This window comes from Durio zibethinus, chromosome 5 (genome assembly GCF_047325235.1).
Source record: "Durio zibethinus cultivar Kanyao isolate XHJ-2024 chromosome 5, ASM4732523v1, whole genome shotgun sequence".
Taxonomy (NCBI): domain Eukaryota; kingdom Viridiplantae; phylum Streptophyta; class Magnoliopsida; order Malvales; family Malvaceae; genus Durio; species Durio zibethinus.
In genome coordinates, this window is record NC_143166.1 from 2,322,292 (window position 1) to 2,341,090 (window position 18,799).

The 18,799-nt window shown below is 32.7% G+C and overlaps 4 protein-coding genes and 3 pseudogenes across 6 annotated transcripts; all 7 read left to right on the forward strand.

Annotated features, from left to right (window-relative positions):
* Positions 1-496: 496 nt before the first annotated feature.
* Positions 497-2,328, forward strand: LOC111281480 (receptor-like protein kinase FERONIA pseudogene; annotated as a pseudogene).
* A 1,711-nt stretch (positions 2,329-4,039) lies between these two features.
* LOC111282755 (cytochrome P450 CYP749A22 pseudogene) lies at positions 4,040-4,960 on the forward strand (annotated as a pseudogene).
* A 20-nt stretch (positions 4,961-4,980) lies between these two features.
* Positions 4,981-6,403, forward strand: LOC149518668 (cytochrome P450 CYP749A22-like). Its single transcript, XM_089761458.1, has 2 exons — positions 4,981-5,608; positions 5,691-6,403. Exons 1-2 carry the CDS (start codon positions 5,159-5,161, stop codon positions 6,129-6,131), a joined length of 891 nt encoding a protein of 296 aa, XP_089617584.1. The 5' UTR covers positions 4,981-5,158; the 3' UTR covers positions 6,132-6,403.
* Positions 6,404-7,290: 887 nt separating this feature from the next.
* On the forward strand, positions 7,291-8,379 carry LOC111281481 (cytochrome P450 CYP749A22-like; annotated as a pseudogene).
* Positions 8,380-8,466: 87 nt separating this feature from the next.
* LOC149518669 (cytochrome P450 CYP749A22-like) lies at positions 8,467-9,687 on the forward strand. 2 transcript variants are annotated; one of them, XM_089761459.1, is made up of 2 exons: positions 8,467-8,850; positions 8,976-9,687. In XM_089761459.1, exons 1-2 carry the CDS (start codon positions 8,534-8,536, stop codon positions 9,409-9,411), a joined length of 753 nt encoding a protein of 250 aa, XP_089617585.1. In that variant the 5' UTR covers positions 8,467-8,533; the 3' UTR covers positions 9,412-9,687. The 2 variants fall into 2 exon arrangements, with proteins under 2 accessions (XP_089617585.1, XP_089617586.1); XM_089761460.1 differs by having other exon boundaries at positions 8,467-8,844; positions 8,970-9,687.
* Positions 9,688-10,288: 601 nt separating this feature from the next.
* LOC111282316 (cytochrome P450 CYP749A22-like) lies at positions 10,289-13,021 on the forward strand. 2 transcript variants are annotated; one of them, XM_022870346.2, is made up of 5 exons: positions 10,289-10,965; positions 11,096-11,340; positions 11,460-11,692; positions 11,834-12,212; positions 12,314-13,021. In XM_022870346.2, the coding sequence occupies exons 1-5, from the start codon at positions 10,680-10,682 to the stop codon at positions 12,740-12,742; spliced, it is 1,572 nt and encodes a 523-aa protein (XP_022726081.2). In that variant the 5' UTR covers positions 10,289-10,679; the 3' UTR covers positions 12,743-13,021. The 2 variants fall into 2 exon arrangements, with proteins under 2 accessions (XP_022726081.2, XP_089616661.1); XM_089760535.1 differs by lacking the exon at positions 10,289-10,965 and having other exon boundaries at positions 11,224-11,340; positions 11,424-11,692; positions 12,314-12,908.
* A 2,407-nt stretch (positions 13,022-15,428) lies between these two features.
* LOC111283167 (cytochrome P450 CYP749A22-like) lies at positions 15,429-17,779 on the forward strand. Its single transcript, XM_022871600.2, has 5 exons — positions 15,429-15,836; positions 15,947-16,191; positions 16,311-16,543; positions 16,679-17,057; positions 17,159-17,779. The coding sequence occupies exons 1-5, from the start codon at positions 15,551-15,553 to the stop codon at positions 17,597-17,599; spliced, it is 1,584 nt and encodes a 527-aa protein (XP_022727335.1). The 5' UTR covers positions 15,429-15,550; the 3' UTR covers positions 17,600-17,779.
* Positions 17,780-18,799: the final 1,020 nt, after the last annotated feature.

Consider the following 18,799-nt stretch of genomic DNA (forward strand, 5'->3'; position numbering starts at 1 on the left):
TATCTCTTAAGCTACATGATAGAACACACTGATATCAACCCATTTGTTGATTATAGCCAACATCTTTCTACCTAGTTTCTTCTAGCCTACATCTTTTGTATCTACTAATTTAGCTAAATCTTTCAATATCAACTCACACAAATATTTACAGTATAAACGATCCTCTATCATAGGCTTTCAAATTGAATAATTTACTACTGTCAATTTTATCATGTAACTTGTATTACCATCTATGATCTCAAACAGAATTTGCTTCTATCTTCGGTTGCTTCTTTATCGATATCTCAAAATAAACCTCATTCTGATACCAATTGTTGGGCCTAAAGAAATAAACATAACAATGCAAAAGTAATATATCATAATAAACCCACAGTAATAAACAACAATCAATAATTAATAACGCAGAAAAAATAAAATATACCAAAATTTATGTGAAAAACCTTCTAGTATAGAGGGAAAAATCATGGACCACCAAAAAATTCTCTATTATCAAATAATGGATACACAAAATTCTCCTCTAGATAAAAGTAAAGCTAATCAACAGCTAGAGAGACAATTAGAGAAATCTCACCAAATAGGTGACTTAACAAATATATACTGGATTTGTTCCTAAAAAGCTTCAAACCCGATCTCCACCATTCAGAATGTAGAACACCGAATCATAAACCTACTGATAAAATTTTAGCTCAATTGACCACAAATCGATTTTCGTTTAACCAATTCTCCATTCTCCCTTTTCTCACTATTTTTTTGGCTTTTCTTTTCCCTTTTTGGTGCACTCTCTTACTTTCTTTTCATGCAAAAATTGCCCCACTTTATATGTAGGGCTTTATTTCATGATCGAAGGCAATAAGGCTTTAGGCCTTTAATTGGCTAATCAAATGGGGCTAGACCCCACATATTCCTAACAGGCAAAACAAGTAGCCTAAAAGTTAAATCTTCATATCATTGCCATCGATTTCCCTTAAAAGATTTAAAAGCTACCACTAACAATTTCAATGAAGCTCTTATGCTTGATTGTGGCAGGTTCACTAACACTATGTTTGGAAAGGGGGAAGGAAAGAAAGGAAAGGAAAATAAAAGAAAGTAATGGAAACAGAAAAACCCTTCCTTTGTTTGAATAAACTTTTAATTTAAAAGAAAGGAAAGAGGTAGAAACTCAATAACCTTGGGTTTCCTTTATATTCCTCACTTTTTAATACCTCAATTTGGGGGAAAAGCTAAGAAAAGGAAAATTGAAAAATTTTTATTTTTATAAAAAGACTATTATATCTATCTTTTTATTAATACTAAAAACTCAATCAAATAAACCTAATCACATCACAATTTTCCTATAATTTTTTCAAAGCCTTCTCTTTTTTTTAAGTAAGTTTCACATGTCTATTTCAATATAAAAACCACTGATATAGCAACAATTGTAAGGCTAGATAAGATAACAAACATATCATAGTCCAGGAATGCTCTAAAATCACAAGCAATGAAAGGTTATAATTGAAAAAAATTATTATAATGAATCATTTCTTTTCTTTTTTACTCTTTATCCAAACAATAATTGTTAGAATTCATTTATTTTCTTTTTTTTATTAATTTTAATTATCCAAATAAGAAGAACATATATCTTTTTTTTTTTTCTTTTAAAAACCTTTTTTTTACTTTTCTTTCCTTTCCTTTCCTTTATTAATATTTATCTAAACATTGCATTAGGTTTATGAGGGTCTGCTGGAAGATGGGTTCACCAAAGTGGCAGTTAAGCGCAAAAATCCTGAGTCCCACCAAGGAGTCCAAGAGTTCAAAACTGAAATCGAATTGCTCTCCACTTTTCGTCACATGAACATTGTATCTTTGCTTGGATATTGTCAAGAGGACAATGAGTTGATCCTGATATATGATTGCACGGCTCATGGCACTCTACGTGATCATCTCTACGGGACTCAAAATCCACCGCTGTCATGGACTCAGAGGCTCAAGGTTTGCATTGGTGCTGTTCGTTGATTACACTACCTCCACACGGGCACAGAGCATTCCATCATTCACCGGGACATAAAATTAACAAACATACTCCTGGATCAAGATTGGGTGGTCAAAGTCTCAGATTTTGGCCTGTCAAAAGTAGGCAAGATTGCGAGATCCTTTAGGAACCAAGTCAGCTCTGGACCAAATGGTACCTTTGGATATTTGGACCCTGAATTTGGCAGAAACAGAATTTTAACTCGCAAAACAGATGTTTAATCTTTTGGTGTGGTATTATGTGAAGTCTTATGTGGAAGACCAGCTGTTAATCGTGAGCCAAACGAGGATGATCAGTCGAACGTAAGCTTGGCTAGATGAGCTGTTCATGGCCATCGGAGTGAAAAAATTGATGTCCTGATTGAACCATACCTAAGAGGAAAGATCATGTCCGAGTGCCTTACCACATTTGTGGACATTGCAGTAAGGTGCCAGGCCAGTAGGGAAATAGACCGGCCATAATAAGTGATGTGTTCTGTAAACTCGAACAAGCATTGCTGTTCCAGGAGAAGGCTGATGCTAATGTCCAAATCAAAGATGCATGACACAACATTGATAGCAGTAGCAGAGCACTGATATTTGGGATACAAATCGCACAAATTATAATAGAAACTGAATGCCACAATAAATTCCTAAGATGCATGTACATGTCCACATTTGGTGAAAATTTTTTAATCAATTAAATTAAATATTTAGTTGGTTAAAAATTTTAATTGGAGATTTATCAGTTGCCTAAATCAAGATAAAAGAACCATAATTTGACTAATTAAAATTCGAAAACTCTTAATCTAGTCTAGTTATTATTCTTTTATATCTAATTAAATTAAAACAATTTAAAGATTGAATTAAATAATTAAATTCTTTTCGAATTCTCTCACGTGATAAATGGGTGATATTTTACAAGAAACTGCTCCAATCCAACCTAACCCAACCCAATTAATGTTATAGATATATTTATCCTTGATAATTTGTTAAATTAATTATTTTATCCTTAATTAATGATTTTTTATTAAATTAAAATATTGATTCATTTTATTTATTTTTTATTAACGCTGAAGTTTTTAATTTTTAAAATAAACTTTCCTTAATTAATTTTCTTTCTTAAATTAAAATATTGACTAATCATTTTATTTTCTCATTAAGAACTAATGATGAACTAAAGTAAACTCTTTTTTTTTTTGGAGGACCATTTTTCAAATTAAATTGGTACTTAATGCTTTGATTGGCCAAAAAATCCAATGATGAGATCTTCCCAATATGTCGTTTCATTGCATTTTTTGGTTAGTGAGAATTTGAAAAGATTTTGGTAAAAAAAAAAAAAAAAACTAAAAGGATAAATTAAACATAATAAAAAAAAATCAATTAGGCAAGTATTTTTTATCATTATTATGATAATTTTTATGCCTTTCTACAAAACAGATGGAACATTTATCCATGTCATAATGATGCAAGCTGCAACAAGTCAAAGACTAACGGTTCATTTGAGAGTCCGATAAGCAGACTTTCACCACATCGTCATGTGCGTTTTATCATTGAATCATTAGAAACTTTAAATAAAAAGCAAGAAATGGATTGATGGTGATTACAAGATTATATTAAAGTATGAATTGTCAAATGTTGGTTATTGTTTGTCTTATAACCTTTGGATGCAGGACATTTTGCAGGTGACTGGAAGATATGATTATTTTTTACTGATATGACTATTTTTTTACTTTCTTTTCTTGTTTCATGAATAAGGTGTGATTGTGGCTTCTTCTGCAGACAGATTTTGGTTGATTAAATACTTTTAAAATATAATCTAATTTATATAATCGGTTGATAAGATTCTAAAAATGACAACAACAATGCAAGAAAATTTTGAGTCTTGACTTTATTTTCTGATTAAATTTTATCATACAATTCTATCAAAAATGCTACAAATGAAGCCAAAAGCCGGCTTCTAAAGCATCTGTTTTCGGCCCATAAAATCTTATATCAAAGGAACTAATATTTAGTACATAAAAACATCTGAATTCATTGTTAAGAGACGAAAATGAATTCCACAGCAAAGCTTTTAATCCTTCTCACGAGTTTTTTGTGCCTGTTTCTCCTCATAACTCTATTCAAATTCCTTTACAAATATTGGTGGATACCTTTCCGCGTACAGTACGCGCTGAGTTTACAGGGAATTAAAGGACCTCCATATGAATTCATCCATGGAAACAACAAAGCGTCTGTCCAATTCAGAAAAGAAGCATCAAACAAACCTATGGCTGCCTTGACTCATGATATATTTCCCAGGGTGCTGCCTCAGTTTTACTCCTGGATCAACATATATGGTGAGAAGATTCCGATGTTTTTCACTTGGAATATGTTTATAACTTCAAATAAAAAAAATGAACCCTTTATTTTTTGTTCTTTTATTAGGGAAGAATTATCTTACCTGGGAAGGAACTCAAGCCCAACTGGTAATTTCAGAACCAGAACTAGCCAAAGAGGTTCTGAAAAATAGCGACGGATCTTTTCCGAAAAAGAAGGCTGAAAACTTCATCTATAAGATACTCGGGGACAGCCTTGTGACAACCGAAGGTGAAAAATGGGCCAGGCAAAGGAAGTTGGCAAATCATGCTTTTCATGGGGAGAGCTTAAAAGTAAAACTTCGAACAAAGTCTATTTTGTACTGACAATTAAGAGTTATGAATTAGTTTCTTACAGAATGGATGGTTGTGTTTGACAGAGCATGAATCCAGCAATAATTGCTGCTGTTGAGACAATGCTAGAGAAGTGGAAAGGCCAAGAAGGGAAAGAGATCGAAGTGTCTCAACAATTCAGGTTACTGACTTCAGAAGTTATATCTAGAACAGCTTTTGGTAGCTGTTACTTGGAAGGGGAGAAGATTTTTCAAATGTTGATTAAATTATCAATACTTGCTAGCAGAAATTTTCATAAATCTCGGATTCCTGGCATCAGGTAAGTTAATTTGTAATGTTATAATCTTGTTATAATATTACGTCAAGATATTATAAAGATCTGCTATGATATATGTCAAATTGAATAATATCTCGGTTAGATGCGGTCTTTATACCTTTGACTAATCTAGACTATAGAGTTTGCCCCTGATTTCCAAATAGAAAGGAAATACTAGAAGTCACTTCAGTGCAAAATCCGAAATATGATCCCAAAGGATTTAGTTTTTCTCCTTTTGTCCATGTATAGGGCTTATACCTTTGTTTGCTTTTGCAGCAAGATTTGGAAAACTACTGATGAAATAGAATCAGAAAAGCTTGCTAAAGGAATACATGAATGTGTGATGGAAATGGTTAAGAAAAGGGAAGAGAAAATAGTGAATGGAGAAGCTGACAGTTTCGGCCGTGATTTTCTAGGATTACTTGTAAATGCTTTTCATGATTCGAATGAGAAAAACAGGCTCTCCGTAGAAGACTTGGTAGATGAATGCAAAACATTCTACTTTGCTGGACAAGAAACCACTAATTCCTTGCTCGTATGGACAGTCCTGCTTTTAGCAATCCATACAGATTGGCAAGAGAAAGCAAGACGAGAGCTGATCGAGGTATTTGGTGACAAAAATCCTCATTCTGAAGGCATTTCCAAACTAAAAACTGTAAGCAAAACCGCAATCTCTGACCATTTCAATAGCGTGCATTACCAGCATTTAATAAATTTTAAATTTATTTTGCTCACAGATGAACATGATCATCAATGAAACCCTGAGATTGTATCCTCCTGTATCTGCCATATCTAGAAATGTTGCAAGAGACGTTCAATTGGGAAAGCTCATTATTCCTGTTAATACGGAGGTTATGATCCCGATCATAGCACTTCACCATGACCCTCAACTATGGGGTGATGATGTGCATCTTTTCAAACCAGAGAGATTCGCACAAGGTATTGCCAAAGCTACCAAATACAATGCGGCTGCATTCATTCCCTTCTCATTGGGACCTCGATCTTGCGCGGGTATGAGCTTTGCAACCACAGAAACAAAGACTGCTCTCTCAATGATCCTACAACGCTACACCATTACTCTCTCCCCAGCCTATATTCATGCGCCATTTCCTCAACTGTTGCTTCAGCCACAACATGGACTTCAAGTAATGCTTCATTCTCTACAGAGTGATGCCTAAAGTTTTTAACGCAATAGCTGCTTCCATTAGTGTCCAAGATGGTAAAATATTCATAGTAAGTGAGAAACTGTTTTAAATAAAGGTGTGGTCAATGTACAACACACGGTTCTTACCAGCCATTTTTGGCTCCTAATTATGTATCAATTCCAGTTTTTATATTAGGTGATCCTTGATATGCTGTCAGAGCCTTTCAGTTTTAAATAATTAGTTTCTCTTTTCCATATTTTTTGGCTACTTACTGTTGCAAAAGTTGTAAAATGACTCTTGGTGGCATTCCCCTGCTCTTAATTGTTCACCTGAACAATCTAGCTCTTCTCCACTTCCAAATTATTGGAGCAATCTGGTTTTTTTCCTTCCAATACCAAATAAAAGCTGAAAACCAAAACGATTGAAATATATATTTATATATTTATCCACGGCATAATGGAGCAAGAATGCTGTAAATAGTTCAAAAACAAACAAAAGGGAGATTTGGATTGATGATGACTACAAGATTATGTTAAACGAAGGTAATGTCAATCATTGTCATACTTATGTGTCTTTTAGCCTTTTTTTATGCATGACATTTTCCGGGTGATTATGGAACGCATGTTCTTTGTTTCTTTTCTTTGTTTAAGGGATGATCTTGACAAGGTTTTATAGATTGATTTTGGTTATATTTCTGGTCTTATATATTTTATATATGACAAGTTGTACATATAGTTACTGCAAGTTTTTGTGATGCAAGAAATTTGAGTTTGTGATGAAAACTAAGAATTCTTTGAAAATTAACAAACACAAATGCAAAATTTTTGTGAATTGTAAGCAAGAAAAGGAAATTAATCTTTTTTAGATATAAAAGGGATAAAATTTTAGGATCTTGCAAAAATTTTGGATTTTCTATAATGAAGGTTTTTTTTTTTTCTTTCATGACTTTTATATTGGGTTACATAATGAGGACTTCTATATTGAGTTACATAATGAGAAATAATTTTTATTTTGATCATTTTTAATAAAAATTTCAAGTCTTTTACGCCTCTAATATTTCACTAGTGTAATAACTTTGGTGTACTTTTCAAAGGAAATGATTACAAATCGAACCAAATTCAAGCCTGTTTCTAAAGCAAAATCTCTTCAGTCCTCAAATTATAGCGAAAACCTTAGAACGTAGGAAATTAAATCTGATCAGTCCCATCGGTTAAGAGAAGAAATGATCACCATGGGAAAGCTTTTAATCCTTCTCACAGGCTCTTTGCGCCTCTACCTCATCGTAGCTCTGCTCTATGTCCTCTACAAATATTGGCGGATTCCTCACCGTATACAGTTTATCCTGAATTCACAGGGAACTAGAGGACCTCCTTATGAATTCATCCATGGTAACAAGAAAGCAACTATACAAATGCAAAGGGAAGCATTAAGCAAACCTATGGACTTGACACATGAAATATTTCCCAGAGTGATGCCTCATATTCATTCCTGGATCAACACATACGGTGAGACGAGATGAAAATTTTCACTAGGATTATTAACTAGTGTTTAACTCTTTCTTTGTTTTTTATTTGGTTAGGGAAGTATTATCTTGCTTCGGTAGGTGTTCGAGCTCAACTGGTAATTACAGAACCAGAACTAATCAAAGAGGTGCTGAAAAACAGAGGAAAAGTATTTCCAAAGAAGAAGGTTACATATTTCCTCAGCAAGATACTAGGGGACGGGCTTGCTACAACGAAAAGTGAAAAATGGCACAGGCAGAGGAAGCTGGCCAATTATGCTTTCCATGAGGAGAGCTTAAAAGTTTAACTTTTTGTTGCCATTGACTGCTTGGTTGATTGATTTCTTACAAATACCAAAAACAATCAAATCCGCAGTTATGATTATTGAAATTTTTACTGATAAAGTGGAGGATGGTTTTGGCAGAACATGACTCCAGCAGTAGTTGCAAGCGTTGAAACAATGCTGGAGAAGTGGAAAAGGCAGGAAGGCAAAGAGATTGAAGTGTTCCAGGAATTTAGATTATTGACTTGAGAAGTGATATCCAGAACGGCTTTTGGTAGCAGTTACTTGGAAGGGGAGAAGATCTTTCAGATGTTGATGAAGTTGTCAATAATTGCTAGCAGAAATATTTTTAAAGCCAGGTCCCAAGCTTTTAGTCTAGTGGTTAAGGGCACTTGAGGAGACATCAAGGGCTTATTTTCGAACCAAGCCTCCCCCTCCCCTTACTTGTACTAGGACTTTGCCCTCCTGATGTAACCAAAAGAAAAAAAATTTTAAAGCCAGGATTCCAGTCATCAGGTAACTTTCTCTAATCTGACTTTATTCATACATGGCAGTGGACATTAGTATGGGTTTGCTTTTGCAGCAAGTATTGGAAATCAGCTGATGAAATTGAATCAGAAAAACTTGCGAAAGCAATACATGATTCTGTGATGAAAGTTGTTAAAAAAAGGGAAGAGAGAGTAGTGACCGGAGAAGCTGACAGCTTTGGCCGTGATTTTCTGGGACTACTTCTCAATGCCTATCATGATTCGGACGACAAAAACGGCCTTTCGGTACAAGATTTGGTTGATGAGTGTAAAACATTCTACTTTGCTGGACAAGAAAAAACTAACTCCTTGCTCGCATGGACAGTCCTGCTTTTAGCAATGCATACAGATTGGCAAGAGAAAGCAAGAACAGAGGTGATTGAGGTATTTGGTGATCAAAACCCACATCCTGAAGGGATTGCCAAACTAAAAACTATAAGAAAACTGCAAACTCTAATCATTTTCTGGAGTTCGAATATCAGCATTTCCAACCTCTTCCTCTATTCTTAAGCTGTGGCCGAATTATAATTGGATACCTTTGATTCCTATTTTGCAAAAAGATTACCATGATCATCAATGAAACTCTACGATTGTATCCTCCTGTAAATGGCATGGCAAGCGAAGTTGGAAAGGAAGTTCAATTGGGAAAACTCATCCTCCCTACTTATATAGAGTTCCTCATCCCAAACTTGGCAATTCACCATAAACCTGAATTATGGGGAGTTGATGTTCATCTTTTCAAATTAGAGAGATTCGCTGAAGGGATTGCCAAAGCCACCAAACACAATGCGGCTGCATTCATTCCCTTTGGATTGGGACCTCGATGTTGCGTGGGCATGAGCTTTGCAATCACTGAAACGAAGACTGCTCTCTCCATGATTCTGCAACGCTACACCATTACACTCTCTCCTGCCTACGTCCACTCACCATTAGCACTTCTTACACTTAAGCCACAACATGGGATTCAGTTGGTGTTTCATTCACTGCATAATGATGCTTAGAGTACTCAGCTGTTCACTCCAAAATGCTAGAATATAGCTTTATCAATAATAAGTGATGTGAAACAGTTGCTAGTAATTAATTTTGTTCGATTTACTGTATTTATCAGCCATGTGATGCTATAGTATTACCAATAATAAGTGATGTGAAACAGTTTCTAGCAATGAATGCTGATCGATTTACTGTATTTATCGGCCATGTGATGCTATATAATACGGGGATATCATGTTTTGACAACAAAGAAACATGATAATAATTTTAGATTCACCTGGCTCAATTAAGTGGTTTTGGATTTGAGTTCAATTAGTAATATTTTATTTGTATCATCTCAAATATATAATTTATAATTATTATTTTTAAAATTATCAAATATGATATATTTTATCTTAATTTAAAAAATTAAACATTTTATTTATCATGAATTTTTTTGTCAATAAATAAATAAATAATTTTAAATTTACATCCAATAAATTTGAGGTTTAAATTATCACAACTGCAACCCCTTCTACTTCTTGTAAAAAAAAAAAAAATTATCAATGATTATTTAGAACAGTTTTTCTTTTTTTTTAATTTTCTTTCTTGAGAGTTGAATAATTTCTGAGCTGATGCCAAGATTGGAATTACGGTTAAATATAATATTTAATAATATAAAATTTTAATTTTAATATTTATATTTATATTCTTTCTTTTACGCTTAAATTAAGGTTTTTTTATATAAAAATATTAAAATTTTGGCTGACTTGATTTTTGTGCTGTTATGTCTTACCAGATAAGCAAGAAAACAAGAAAAGATAGCTATGATTAATTTTAATAAATAAATATGTAATGTTTGGCTTACAGCAATTAATAATTTAATTTTTGTGTCAACTTCAGCCTAGCAATACAGAAGCCTCTAACCGACTCACTCTATGCTTTTATTGGTTTTGGAAAACAGATTTTTAAGGGGCTATGAATTATACAAGAAGCAGTTTTGATTTTTCATGAATTTTTCTGTAATATTTTTATAGAGGATTTTACGTTTGCCAATGGATTAGTATTATTTTTTCTGTCCGGACAAAGTTTTGCATAATAATTTTCTATTGGTACAACACCACCTAACTGCCTAGTTAAATTTTATATATCTGTAATTGCGCAAATCAAGACTTTTGATCTCAGGTAAGCCCAAAAGCGGCCGCCATTAACGACCCTTTCATCAGCAACATATAATTCAAAACCTGATATCTCCATAAAACTAAACAGAGAAATTACAATTTCTTGTTACGACCAGCAAATGAATACCATGGCAAACCTATCAGCCCTTCTTGCAGGCTCTATATGCTTGTGTCTGGTCATAGCTCTAATCAAAGTCCTTCACGAATATTGGTGGACGCCACTTCGGATTCAGCATCTAATGAGTTTGCAAGGAATCAAAGGATCTCCTTACAAGTTCATCCAGGGAAACAACAAAGAGACTATAAAAATGAAACAGGAAGCATTAAGCAAGCCCATGGCTACTTTATCACATGATATATTGCCCAGAGTCCATCCTCAAATTCATTCACGGATCAAGTTATATGGTAAGTGTTAAAATGCCATTTTTTCACCATGACTTTCATTGTTATTTTCTTTTTCTTTTTTTTTTCTTTTTTTTTGGGTTTTGACCCTTTTTTAAGAATCAATTTAACTATCTTACTTTTGCGGGATTAGGGAAAAACTATCTTAGTTGGGTAGGCACTAGAGCTCAACTGTTTATCACAGAACCTGACCTTATCAAAGAGATGTTGAAAAGTAATGAAAGAGATTTCTCAAAAAGGACGAGTAGAGAAAGAAAGAAGAATGAAGACGAAATCGGTCGTAAGATAGTAGGAAATGGGCTCGTGGCATCCCAAGGTCAGAAATGGGCAAGGCAAAGGAAGTTGGCCAATCATGCTTTCCATGGGGACAGCTTAAAAGTAAACTTCTAATTATATTCAACAAAATAAATTATTTTTGTTATTGTTGTGTTGATTGAAGCTTCAAATTCTGTCAATTATAGTTACTTACAGAGTGTCGTGGATGATGGTTTTGGCAGAGCATGACTCCAGCAATGATTGCTAGTGTTGAGATGATGCTGGAAAGGTGGAAACAACATGAAGGCAAAGAAATTGAAGTTTTTAAAGAATTTAGGTTGTTGACTTCAGAAGTGATATCAAGGGCAGCTTTTGGTAGCAGTTACTTAAATGGAAAAAAGATTTTTGACATGTTGATGAGGTTGTCTGTCTTGACAAACAGAAACATGTTTAAAGCTAGGTTTCCTGTCATTAGGTAAGTTCCTCTTTAATCTAGATTTACTGAAAAAATTAGAGAGTAACTAGAAGTAATATTCTGCAGCTTTGGCTCAAATGGTGGATTTTTTATTTGTTTTTCCTTCCCGTATATATGGTAGAAGTTTGTTTGTTTTTGCAGTAAGTTCTGGAGAACTGCTGATTTGATTGAATCAGACAAACTTGTTAAAGGAATACACAATTCCGTGATGGAGGTAGTTAAGAAAAGAGAAGAGAAAGTAGCTAGTGGAGAAGCCAACAGCTTTGGCACTGATTTTCTTGGCTTGCTTTTAAATGCTTACCATGATGCAGGCCAGAAGAACAGGTTGTCTGAACAAGATTTGGTAGATGAATGCAAGACATTTTACTTTGCTGGACAAGAAACAACTAATTCTATACTTGCATGGACAGTCTTGCTTTTAGCAACCCATCCAGATTGGCAAGAGAAAGCAAGGACAGAGGTGATTGAGGTCTTTGGTAACCAAAATCCACATTCTGAAGGCATGGGCAGACTAAAGATTGTAAGCAAATCTAATCCTTTTGCCTGCACACATTACTGAACATTTAGTAGATTGAATTTTAAATTCAGAATAGATTGAATATGTTTATTCCACTTCCACAGATGACTATGATCATTAATGAAACTCTAAGATTATATCCTCCAGTAAACAACCTGGCAAGAAGCGTTGAACATGAAGTTCAATTGGGAAAGCTCATTCTGCCAGCTGATTTGCAAGTGATTGTCCCAATTCTGGCACTTCACCATGATCCTCAGTTATGGGGAGATGATGTAAATCTTTTCAAACCTGAGAGATTCGCAGAAGGGATTGCCAATGCCACCAAACACAATGCTGCTGCATTTATGCCCTTTGGGTTGGGACCTCGATCTTGTGTGGGTATGAGCTTTGCGGTGACAGAAACAAAGACTGCTCTTTCAATGATTCTACAACGCTACACTATTTCCCTTTCCCCAACCTACTGCCACGCACCATTTACCCTTGTCTTCCTTCAGCCACAACATGGAATTCAGGTAATGCTTCGTTCTCTGTAGAATGAAGCCTAGAATTGTTAATGGAATAATACCTTTTGCATCAGGTGCTGCAGCCAATAGTTCACTCGATGAAAGTGAAATATAGTTTTTACTATTTTACAGTGATGTTGATTAATTTGCACTTGTTTTCATCCATTTAGTAGTAAATGATGGTATTAGAACTAAATGTTTTAGCAATTGAGTATGAGGATCATGCTCCCCTTGACTACTTATTGTCTTATATTCTGATATTTTCAGATCCTTTTTTCTGTAACAAAATTCTCCGAAGGCATTGTTTTTTTTTTTTTTATTCTGCTGTCAAGAGAAATTGTAAATAACTTCAGGCTTCCCATCAAATCTCAAATAAAGAACTGGCCTGAAACTGGTGAAAGGGATTTTACTCTCTTACAGAGCTTATATGGACATTTTATAGATTGCCAGAATTCAGAAACACAACCCTCTCTATTCTTTCCCAGGGGAAGCAAATCCTCTCTGGTTTTTTTTTTTTCTTTTCCCTTTTTTTCTGAAAAACAAAAAAGGATTTTCTTAAATAGGAAAACTGTATAATTGACAGCTGATTTCCACAGGTACAGATTTATCATAGGCACCATAAGGCCTGGATTGTCTTGTATGATGTACCCTTGACCTATTCTACAGGGCAATGGAGGATTAATGGAATGAATAAACTAATTTCATGAGAAAATTGACTTGAATTTCTTGTTTACTTGTATAATACCCTTCATACTTGATAAAAGAAAATTCTGGAATGAAAAAACTAGCAACATTTACTTTGTTACAAATTTCATAAATGTTTATTGAACAGTAAAAACTTTGTTAGAATTTTCAATAATAAAGCCTAAATAAATTATCAAACATATTCATTTTATGTTTTGGCAACAAAGAAACACGATTATAATTTTAGATTCACGTCTAACAGGTTTAAAGTTTATTTTTGTAAAAAATAAAATTTACTTTTAGCAAGATTAGCTAAATGGGTGAACAAGAATAATTTTTTTTATTTTGATTTTTTTTTTTGACAAAAATTATTGACACATAGTTTTCTTTATTATTATATTTTCTTTGCCAAATCATTGTTTCAAACATTTTCACTGTTAGCTGATCAAATATACTTAGAGATAATCAGTAGCAAATTCAATATTTACTCTACATATAACCGGAGTGGACAAAATCAGCTGCATTTGTATATGTAATTCAGACAATCCTTGCTGTAAATTCTAAACACAAATTCATTCAAAAAGAAAAACTACAAACACAAATGTTTCTGCTTTGTCTTCCAGATATCGTCAGAAACGACTTCACAGCTACAAGACAACCGCAGATTTGGACAAAGATGAAAGACGTACACAACACTCAACAGTCATTTCTTTATGTTTTCTTTCCATTCGGACCAATCTAAATTAAATTTGTAATTTAATTTTATCGATTTATTTAATTATTTTAAAAAAATAATATTTTGTATTTTATATTTTATATTTTAATATTTATAATTATTTTTTATCTTTAAACTATAACCTTTTTACGTTTGGCAATGGATTTGTATTATTTTTTCTATCTGGACAGAGTTTTGCTTTGCATGAGATAAAATATAAGGTTGGCGTTAGATCGGATTCGAGGTGAATTTTTTTAATTTTTAATTTGATTTGATTTGATTTTATTCGTTATTAAATTTAAATTTTATTTTATTTAAAATTTATTTTATTTTTTTATATTTAAATTTGATTTCGATTCGATATTATATAAATCATATTTGATATAATTTGATCTGAAATTAATAAAATATTATTTTTTAAAATATAAAATATTTTTTTAAATATAAATATTTAAAAATATCATTATATAAATATATATAAATAAAAAATTAAATAATTAATTAAAAATAATTTTTTATATAATATCAAATCGGATTAAATTTATCTAAAATTTAAATCCGATCCGATTTGACCTCCATTATTTTTTAATTTTACCCCATCTATTCCTATCTTAAATTTAAATTTAAAAAAAAAAATTTATTTCATAAGATCGAATCAAATCAAAACTCGTCGAGTTAGATTATCGACCTAATAAAATGAGATTGTATTTTTTTTTTTCCTTTGTTGCAAATTTTAACGTTTACGAAACCCATTTTTTGATTTGATATTTAATTTTTTTTGCTCAACAAAAAAATCTTAGTACCTATAATTTTTTTATCATCCTATTCAAAAAACAAGATTTTTTTACGTTTTTTAATTACTACTCTTATATGTCATGTCCATGTATTAATTTGAATAGGCCGCATTTATTGGTACCATCACTTATATACGTAATTACAAATTTTATATAAAATTTTATAGATAAAACTTAAAATTTTTTTTATTAAAAATAAATTAACAAAAAATTTAAATTAATAAAATGATAAATTTTAATATATAAATTAATAATATATAAATATTATTTAAAATATTATTTATAATTTAAATTTGATTAATATTTATTTAATGATAAAAAGTTTTATTAATATTTTTATTAAAAACTATTTATTTAATAAATATATCAAAAAATTTGTTTTTTTTCATTTTATATATTTAATTTATGTAATTAAATCTTTTAAGTTATTATTTTTAATTTTAATTTTAATTTTAATTTATCTATTTTTAATAAAAAACTTTCCTAATGAATATTTATTCAAGTCTTTGCCATATCTGTCATTGCTTCAGGTAAGGCCAAAAGTGGCCGCCATTAACAACCCTTTCATCTTCAACATATAATTCAAAACCTGATATATCCATAAAACTTAATAAAAAAATCACAATTTCTTGTTCGGATCGGCAAATGAATTCCATGGCAAACCTATCAGCCTTTCTTACAGGCTCTCTATGCCTGTGTCTGTTCATAGCTCTAATCAAAGTCCTTGACAAATATTGGTGGATACCACTTCGGATTCAGCATCTAATGAGTTTGCAAGGAATCAAAGGACCTCCTTACAAGTTCATCCAGGGAAACAGCAAAGAGACTATAAAAATGAAACAGGAAGCATTAAGCAAGCCCATGGCTACTTTATCACATGATATATTGCCCAGAGTCCATCCACAAATTCATTCACGGATCAACTTATATGGTAAGTGTTAAAATTCCATTTTTTCACTTGGATTTTCATTTTCAGTTTCTCTTTTACTTCTGACCCTGTTTTTGAGTCAATTTAACCTTCTTTTACTTTTGTGGGATTAGGGAAAAACTATCTTTGTTGGCTAGGGACTAGAGCTCAACTGTTCATCACAGAACCTGAGCTTGTCAAAGAGATGTTGAGAAGTAGTGAAAGAGATTTCCCAAAAAGGACAAGTAGAGAAAGGAGGAAGTATGAAGTCGATTTCCTTTTTAAGATGCTAGGAGATGGGCTTGTGACATCCGAAGGTCAGAAATGGGCAAGGCAAAGGAAGTTGGCCAATCATGCTTTCCATGGGGACACCTTAAAAGTAAACTTTTAACCATATTCTACAAAATTAATTATTTTTGTTATAGATGTGTTGATTGAGGCTTCAAATTCTGTAAATTATGGTTACTTATAGAGTGTTGTGGATGATGGTTTTGGCAGAGCATGACTCCAGCAATGATTGCTAGTGTTGAGATGATGCTGGAAAGGTGGAAACAATATGATGGCAAAGAAATTGAGGTGTTCGAAGAATTTAGGTTGTTGACTTCGGAAGTGATATCAAGGACAGCTTTTGGTAGCAGTTACTTAGATGGGAAAAAGATTTTTGACATGTTGATGAGGTTGTCTGTCTTGACAAACAGAAATATGTTTAAAGCTAGGTTTCCTGTCATTAGGTAAGTTTCTTTTTAATCTAGGTTTACTGAAAATATTAGAGTGTAACTAGAAGTCATATTCTGCAGCTTTGGCTCAGATGGTGGATTTTTTATTTGTTTTTCCTTTATATATGAGAAATTTGTTTGTTTTTGCAGTAAGTTCTGGAGAACTTCTGATGTAATTGAATCAGACAAACTTGCAAAAGGAATACACAATTCTGTGATGCAGATAGTTAAGAAGAGAGAAGAGAAAGTAGCTAGTGGAGAAGCCAAAAGCTTTGGCACTGATTTTCTTGGATTGCTTTTAAATGCTTACCATGATGCAGACCAAAAGAACATTCTGTCTGAACAAGATTTGGTAGATGAATGCAAGACATTTTACTTTGCTGGACAAGAAACAACTAATTCTATACTTGCATGGACAGTCTTTCTTTTAGCAATCCATCCAGATTGGCAAGAGAAAGCAAGGAGAGAGGTGATTGAGGTCTTTGGTAACCAAAATCCACATTCTGAAGGCATTGGCAGACTAAAGATTGTAAGCAAATCTAGTTCTTTTTTCTGCACACATTACTGAATATTTAGTAGATTGAATTTTGAATTCAGAATAGATTGAACATGTTTATTCCTCTGCCACAGATGACTATGATCATTAATGAAACTCTAAGATTATATCCTCCAGTAAATAACCTGGCAAGAAGAACTGAACATGAAGTTCAATTGGGAAAGCTCATTCTGCCAGCTAATTTGCATGTGGTTGCCTCAATTCTGGCACTTCACCATGATCCTCAGTTATGGGGAGATGATGTAAATCTTTTCAAACCTGAGAGATTCGCTGAAGGGATTGCCAATGCCACCAAATACAATGCTGCTGCATTTATGCCCTTTGGGTTGGGTCCTCGATCTTGTGTGGGTATGAGCTTTGCAGTGACAGAAACAAAGACTGCTCTTTCAATGATTCTACAACGCTACACTATTACCCTTTCCCCAACCTACTGCCACGCACCATTTACCCTTCTCCTGCTTCAGCCACAACATGGAATTCAGGTAATGCTTCGTTCTCTGGAGAATGAAGCCTAGAATTGTTAATGGAATAATACCTTGTACATCTGGTGCTGCAGCCAATACTTCACTCAATGAAAGTGAAATATAGTTTTTATTCTACAGTGAATGATGGCACTAGAACTAAATGTTTTAACTATTGAGTATGTAGATCATGCTCCTTCTGTGTGCTTAATTTTATGTTCTGATATTTTTCTAGATCCTTTTTTCTGTAACAAAATTCTCCAAGAGCATTGTTTTTATCTGATGTTAAGAGATATTGTAAATGGTTTCGCATCAAATCTCAAATAAAGAACTGGCCTGAAACTGTTGAAAGAGATTTTACTCTCTTACAGAGCTTATATTGACATTTTATAGATTGCCAGAAATTCAGAAACAGAACCCTCCCTATTCTTTCCCAGGGGAAGCAAATCCTCTCTTTTTTTTTTTTTCTGAAAAGCAAAAATAGGATTTTCTTAAATAGGAAAACTCTGTCTAAGAAGCAGAGTTTGGCACTAATTTCTACATGTACAGATTTATCATAGGCACCATAAGGCCTGGATTGTCTTGTATGATATACCCTTGACCTATTCTACAGGACAATCGAGGGTTAATAGATTGAACAAACTAATTTCATGAGAAATTTGGCTTAAATTTCTTGTTTACTTGTATAATACCTTCATACTTGATAAAAGAAAAAACTGGAGTGAAAAAACTAGCAATATTTACCATACATTCAAGTCTGGACAATGAAAGAAAGTGTTCTTCAATCGTTCCCCGAGTCTGAAAAATGTTTTCCTTTCTTCTAAAAAAGTGGTCTTTTTCTCCGACATGGTATAGACGACGATCTTAGATGAGATTTGGGTAAACGTACTGAATTTTTTAATAATGTTTAAACGTGAAAAAAAAAATATCGCTAAATACCTGTTGAATATTTCAAAATTAAAATAAAATTATTATATTATAATTAATTAATTATAATTTAAAATTATATAAAATTCCTCAAAATATTATGTGAATTCACGTTTATTAGGGATGATCGTGATTAGACAATTGTAAAAGTAATTGTATTATAATTAATTATTTAAAATTAAAAATTATGTAAGATTATATGAATTTATATTTATAAATGATGATTTGATTGAATGATTGTAAGATGATAATATAAAAAATTATAGGTGAAACGCTTCCATTGAAAGATTCCCAGGCTTTGTCTGGACGAAAGTAATGACAAACCAA

Excerpts from the sequence above, each read along its gene's own strand:
- LOC111282316 (XM_022870346.2), top strand. The coding sequence starts at position 10,680 with ATGAATACCATGGCAAACCTATCAGCCCTTCTTGCAGGCTCTATATGC. Across the intron at positions 11,693-11,833 it reads GCTAGGTTTCCTGTCATTAG|TAAGTTCTGGAGAACTGCTG; the intron begins GTAAGTTCCTCT and ends TTGTTTTTGCAG. Across the intron at positions 12,213-12,313 it reads GCATGGGCAGACTAAAGATT|ATGACTATGATCATTAATGA; the intron begins GTAAGCAAATCT and ends CCACTTCCACAG.
- LOC149518669 (XM_089761459.1), top strand. The coding sequence starts at position 8,534 with ATGAAAGTTGTTAAAAAAAGGGAAGAGAGAGTAGTGACCGGAGAAGCT. Across the intron at positions 8,851-8,975 it reads GCCAAACTAAAAACTATAAG|CATGATCATCAATGAAACTC; the intron begins AAAACTGCAAAC and ends CAAAAAGATTAC.
- LOC111283167 (XM_022871600.2), top strand. The coding sequence starts at position 15,551 with ATGAATTCCATGGCAAACCTATCAGCCTTTCTTACAGGCTCTCTATGC. Across the intron at positions 15,837-15,946 it reads TTCACGGATCAACTTATATG|GGAAAAACTATCTTTGTTGG; the intron begins GTAAGTGTTAAA and ends TTGTGGGATTAG. Across the intron at positions 16,192-16,310 it reads TCCATGGGGACACCTTAAAA|AGCATGACTCCAGCAATGAT; the intron begins GTAAACTTTTAA and ends TGGTTTTGGCAG.
- LOC149518668 (XM_089761458.1), top strand. The coding sequence starts at position 5,159 with ATGATCCCAAAGGATTTAGTTTTTCTCCTTTTGTCCATGTATAGGGCT. Across the intron at positions 5,609-5,690 it reads GCATTTCCAAACTAAAAACT|ATGAACATGATCATCAATGA; the intron begins GTAAGCAAAACC and ends TTTTGCTCACAG.